We start from the raw sequence: 6,031 nt of genomic DNA, 5'->3' as shown, positions 1-6,031 counted from the left end.
CCATTCTCTGGGGTCAGAGGCCAGCAGCTGGCTAGCTGGCTGATTAGCCCCAACTGCTGCCCCTGGGAAAAGACCTGCAGTTTAATGGGCAGATGCTCATAAAAGGAGGAACAGGAAATGGAGAGGAGCTGCAATACCTGCCGGAAGTTGGAGCTACTGCTAAGAGGAACTGTAATCACAAAGGCTCTGAGGTAAGAGCCCCCAACTTTTGGGCTGAGGAACTTACAGGGGTGATGGACAGACTTGGGGAAGTCTGATCTTGTTTTGTTGAGGAGACTTGAAAGAAACTAAAATAAACCACAACTAGTGACCCTGCTGGAAATTGCCTGTCCTGACCTGTGTGAGAAGATTCCAGACAGAATTGCCCCAGAGAACGTGCTGTCACAGCAAGAGCTAGCTTGGGTCCAGTCAGAAGAGGGGGCTATAAGACAGGGCCCACTCATTTGTAGAGTGAAAGACCAAGACATTTAAAGCCTTGACTGGTGTCACTCTTAAGGTTAATGCTGTGTTAAATTGCAGGGTGGCATTGAGAAGAAATCTCCATTTTGTTATGAATACCAGAAGAATCTGAGACTGACTTTGATACATTAATTACGTTTTTAGAATCCACGTTGCCTTATGATTGTATTCTGGGCCTGATTCAAAGCTCTCGCTGACTTCATTTGGACTCTGGAATCAGGGCCTCTGAGCAGGTTTCAAAATCCATGGGTAAAAATGTGTCTGTCTGCTATGCTTAAGTCATTGCTCTTATCTAGACTGTTGTGTGTTTTTCATCTATAAGGATGAAAGTGGTGCACGGAGAATGAGAATTCATGTTTTTCAGACCTGGCTAAAACCAGTCCAGTTATACAGAAGAAGACATCTGCACCTTAGATCATAATTTATTTCATTAGAGATTAATGTCTCTGATCTTTCCCCAGCCAAATTACAACTAATAGATGTGGACAAAATATATTCGCTTTAAATGCAAGATTGGTATTTCTCAGTGAGCAAAGTACCATGGTGATGAACATGCTATCAAAATGTAGAGAGAATGGGCAGGAAGAAAGAGATGTAGGCAGTGATAATGGGTCCGATGTTGAAGCTCTGTAATCCTCTGCTCCCTAGATCACAGTAATATGATGATGTATTTGTGTTTGGCAATATGGTCCAGTAGATAGGGCACTGTACTTGAATGAGGAAACCTGCCATCTATTCCCAGCTCTATCTCTGACCATTGGCAAGTCATGTCACTTCTCCATGCCTCTATTTCCCCTCCAACCATACATCTGTCTTGTCTAATTAGACTTAAAGATTTGTAGGTAAGGGTGGTATCTCACTGTGTGTTTGCACAATGCCTAGCACAATGGGGCTCTGATCTCACTTTGGGATTCTGAGAGCTACTGTGTTACAAAATAATACTATTTAATAAGCTAGAAGTACCAAAGGACATTGGAAGCAAGCTCCGCTATGGGACTTATTTGCAAGGTGGGTTCCTGGGATTTCTTGTGAGTGCCTTTGAGGATGTGTTTTATAAGCTCAACACAACCAATCGAGTATTAAAATGATTTAAGGTGGGATTTTCACAAGAATTCATCATTGCCCCAACTCAGCCACCAGGGAAGTCAATGGTAAAAACGCACTTGACTTTCATGGGATCAGAGTTTAAAATCCCACCCTTAAAAAGACCATCTGAAATATTTTTTTGTCAGATTCTCAGGCCTGGTCTACACTAGGCGTTTATGTCGAAGTTAGCGCCGTTAAATCGAATTAACCCTGCACCCGTCCACACTGCGATGCTATTTAGTTCGACATAGAGGTCTCTTTAATTCGACTTCTGTACTCCTCCCCGACGAGGGGAGTAGCGCTAAATTCGACATGGCCATGTCGAATTAGGCTAGGTGTGGATGGAAATCGACGCTAATAGCTCCGGGAGCTATCCCACAGTGCACCACTCTGTTGACGCTCTGGACAGCAGTGCGAGCTCGGATGCTCTGACCAGCCACACAGGAAAAGCCCCGGGAAAATTTGAATTTGAATTCCTTTTCCTGTCTGGCCAGTTTGAATCTCATTTCCTGTCTGGACATCGTGGCGAGCACAGCAGCACTGGCAACGATGCAGAGCTCTCCAGCAGTGATGGCCGTGCAGTCTGGGAATAGAAAGAGAGCCCCAGCATGGACTGATCGTGAAGTCTTGGATCTCATCGCTGTGTGGGGCGATGAGTCCGTGCTTTCCGAGCTGCGATCCAAAAGAAGGAATGCAAAGATCTACGAGAAGATCTCTAAAGACATGGCAGAGAGAGGATACAGCCGGGATGCAACGCAGTGCCGCGTGAAAATCAAGGAGCTGAGACAAGGCTACCAGAAGACCAAAGAGGCAAACGGACGCTCCGGATCCCATCCCCAGACATCCCGTTTCTACGAGGCACTGCATTCCATCCTCGGTGCTGCCGCCACCACTACCCCACCAGTGACCGTGGACTCTGAGGATGGGATACTGTCCACGGCCGGTTCCTCAGACATGTTAGGGGACGGGGAAGATGAGGAAGGAGATGAGGAGGGCGAGGCAGTTGGCAGCTCTCACAACGCTGATTTCCCCGACAGCCAGGATCTCTTCATCACCCTTACAGAGATCCCCTACGAAGCGTCCCCAGCCATTACCCCGGACACAGAATCTGGTGAAGGATCAGCCAGTAAGTGTTGTAAACATCTAAACATTTATTTTTAACAAAACAGGAATATTAACAATTAAAAGAATGGGTTGTTCATGATTAGTGTGCCCTAGGCGCTTAACGGTTTAGTAAGGGGCAGTGCAAGTTTTGAAAAGAAATCTAGCAATGTCCGGTTTTCAGTGATTGTCCTGCACAAGCCGCTCTACTGTGTATTCCCTGCTACTGCAGCTACAGTAAAATGCGGTCTATATGTGCGGGGATAGAGCAGTAATCCTCCTGGGACATCTCGATGAAGCTCTCCTGGAGGTAACTTGAAAGCCGTTGCATGAGGTTCTTGGGGAGAGCGGCCTTATTGGGTCCTCCGAAGTACGACACGTTGCCGCGCCACGAGATTATCAGGTACTCGGGGATCATTGCTCTGCACAGCAGGGCGGCATACGGCCCTGGTCTTTGGAGGCTTTCCCGGAGCATTCTCTCTTTGTCGCTCTCGGAGATCCTCATCAGGGTGATGTCGGCCATGGTGACCTGCTTTTAATTAGGTAGGGGAATGTTAGTGTTGGGACTGCTTTCCCGTTCCTTTACAGAACTGTCACCGCTGGTTTGCAGCCACGCGGTGGAGGCGGGAGAGGGGCAGCCGAAAGGGATCATTCCCGGGGACAGCCGCGAGGGGGTGGGACAGGGGCAGAGTTCCCGCTTGCCGGATTGCTGGCAGCAGGGACTGACATTGATTTAAATGTGAAATGAGGCCAGTGGTAATATAAAAGTTTTAAACTGCCACAAGTGTACGGCTTACCATGTCTGCCTGCAACAGAAATTCCGTTGTGCTGCCTCGCTTCTCAAATGTGCTGTTCAAGACCCCAGGCACAGAATGCGAAGGCCGAGAATTCGACCTTGTGCTGAGTGCGCATGTGAAAGGTGCTGTGCATGGTCTTGTTCACAGAGAAAGACTATGTTCTTTGTTCACAACTACATTTATCTTTCAGAGGAATTCACTCCCTTTTTCCCATTTCCACAGCCCCGTCTGCGACTGTCTCACAACCTAGCCTGGAATCACACTCCCAGAGGCTAGCGCGGATTAGGCGTAGGAAGAAGAGGACACGGGAGGACATGTTCTCTGAGCTTATGGCCTCTTCCCAAGCCCAGGCAGCACAGCAGACCCAGTGGCGGGAGAACTTGACCCGAATGCACCAAGCCAACATGGATCGGGAGGAGAGGTGGCGGCAGGAAGACCAGCAGGCGACTCTAACGCTGCTTGGACTACTGAGGGAGCAAACGGACACACTCCGGCGCCTTGTGGATGTTCTGCAGGAACGGAGGCAGGAGGACAGAGCCCCGCTGCAGTCCATCTCTAACCGCCCTCCCCCGCCACCAAGTCCCATACCCACCTCACCCAAAGTGCAAAGAAGGAGAGGCGGCAGAGTCCCTGCTAACTCTCACTCCACCCCTGCAGAGAGCTCTAGTAGCAGAAGGCTCTCATTTCCCAAAATTTGAAAAGTTCTTTCCTTCCCGCCTGACACAAGCCCACGTCCAAGTTTCACCTCCCAATGCCATGTGTAGTTGATAATAAAAAATTCGTTTCTGTTAACTACTGTTTCAATCATGTTCTTTTGGAGGAGGAGGGGAAAGGGGGTTGGAAATTGGACAGGACAGTCTCCTTTGGCAGGGTACATAGTCGGGGGCAGGCACAGCAGCAGGGCACATACACAGTGCAGTGATGCAGTGACTAGTTGCCCCGGTTAGTCTGGGAGGTTGTTTTGATGTAATGTTGGGGGGGGTGGGTTGCTCTGTGACTTTGTGGCGGGGGAGGGCAGTTACAGATCTTAAGCGCCGGTCCTTAGACAGGATCACAGAGCCACACAGCATGGGATCTGTAACCGTCCTCCCCCTGCCACAAAGTCAAATAGACCTCCCATACACACAGTCCCGATCAGGAGGGGTGACAGGCTCCGTTGAAACAAGCATCCCACCGCAGCGGAGCCTGTCAATCCTTGAGTTTAGAAGCTGCATTCGCATCACAACACTAGACCCGCCCCGCACCACAGTCTGCGTCCCAGTTTTAAAAAATTCCCGCTAAAACAGTATTAAAGAAAACGGTGTGCTTTAACAAAGTAGAACTATTTTTATTTCGACACGTGTGTTGGAGGGGGGGTGAAGGGGGTATGTAACTGGATAGGATAGTCAACATTACCTGGGTAAAGAAACGGGGGCAGGTTTAGCTTCTCAGTACACAAACTATAAAATCACAGGTTACCCTGCTCACTCAGGAACTTTGCTTTCAAAGCCTCCCGGATGCACAGCGCTTCCCGCTGGTCTCTTCTAATCGCCCGGCTGTCTGGCTGTGAGTAATCACCAGCCAGGCTATTTTCGTCAACCTCCCACCCCGCCATAAAGGTCTCCCCCTTGCTCTCACAGAGATTGTGGAGCACACAGCAAGCTGCTATAACAATGGGGATATTGGTTTCGCTGAGATCACAGCGAGTCAGTAAGCTTCTCCATCTCCCCTTGAGACGGCCAAAAGCACACTCCACCACCATTCTGCACTTGCTCAGCCGGTAGTTGAAGAGTTCTTTTTCAGTGTCCAGGGCGCCAGTATAGGGCTTCATGAGCCAGGGCATTAGCGGGTAGGCTGGGTCCCCGAGGATGACTATAGGCATCTCCACATCCCCAACAGTTATTTTGTGGTCCGGGAAGTAAATACCTTGTTGCAGCCGTCTAAACAGACCAGAGTTCCTGAAAACACGAGCGTCATGAACCTTGCCCGGCCATCCCACGTAGATGTTGGTAAAACGTCCCCTGTGGTCCACCAGTGCTTGCAGCACCATGGAAAAGTATCCCTTTCGGTTAATGTACTGGGTGGCCTGGTGGTCCGGTGCCAGGATAGGGATGTGAGTTCCATCTATGGCCCCACCGCAGTTTGGGAATCCCATCGCTGCGAAGCCATCTATGATCGCCTCCACGTTTCCCAGGGTCACTACCTTTGGCAGCAGTACATCAACGATTGCCTTCGCTACTTGCATCACAACAACCCCCACGGTAGATTTGCCCACCCCAAACTGGTTCGCGACTGACCGGTAGCTGTCTGGCGTTGCAAGCTTCCACAGGGCTATGGCCACTCGCTTCTGTACACTCAGTGCAGCTCGCAACCGGGTGTCACTGCGCTTCAGGGCAGGGGACAGCAACTCACAAAGTTCCAGGAAAGTTCCCTTCCGCATGCGAAAGTTTCGCAGCCACTGGGATTCATCCCAGACCTGCAGCACTATGCGGTCCCACCACTCAGTGCTTGTCTCCCGTGCCCAGAATCGCCGTTCCACGGCATCAACATGACCCATTGCCACTGTGATGTCCTCGGCGCTGGGTCGCCTGCTTTCTGACAGGTCTGTG

The 6,031-nt window shown here is 50.1% G+C and overlaps 1 protein-coding gene across 1 annotated transcript; it reads left to right on the top strand.

Moving 5' to 3' along the window:
- The first annotated feature begins 1,968 nt into the window (after positions 1 to 1,968).
- LOC135981833 (uncharacterized) lies at positions 1,969 to 4,235 on the top strand. The gene is made up of 2 exons (XM_065586242.1): positions 1,969 to 2,671; positions 3,666 to 4,235. Exons 1-2 carry the CDS (start codon positions 2,095 to 2,097, stop codon positions 4,139 to 4,141), a joined length of 1,053 nt encoding a protein of 350 aa, XP_065442314.1. The 5' UTR covers positions 1,969 to 2,094; the 3' UTR covers positions 4,142 to 4,235.
- The last annotated feature ends 1,796 nt before the right edge of the window (positions 4,236 to 6,031 follow it).

Source organism: Chrysemys picta, chromosome 2 (assembly GCF_011386835.1).
Source record: "Chrysemys picta bellii isolate R12L10 chromosome 2, ASM1138683v2, whole genome shotgun sequence".
Classification (NCBI taxonomy): Eukaryota; Metazoa; Chordata; order Testudines; family Emydidae; genus Chrysemys; species Chrysemys picta.
Note: the sequence above shows the minus strand (reverse complement) of the source record. Positions and strands in the feature narration are given on the sequence as shown.

Bases quoted from the DNA above. Each gene is read 5' to 3' on its own strand.
- LOC135981833 (XM_065586242.1), top strand. From the start codon at position 2,095: ATGCAGAGCTCTCCAGCAGTGATGGCCGTGCAGTCTGGGAATAGAAAG. The intron at 2,672-3,665 runs GTAAGTGTTGTA...CCATTTCCACAG, and splicing joins ATCTGGTGAAGGATCAGCCA to CCCCGTCTGCGACTGTCTCA.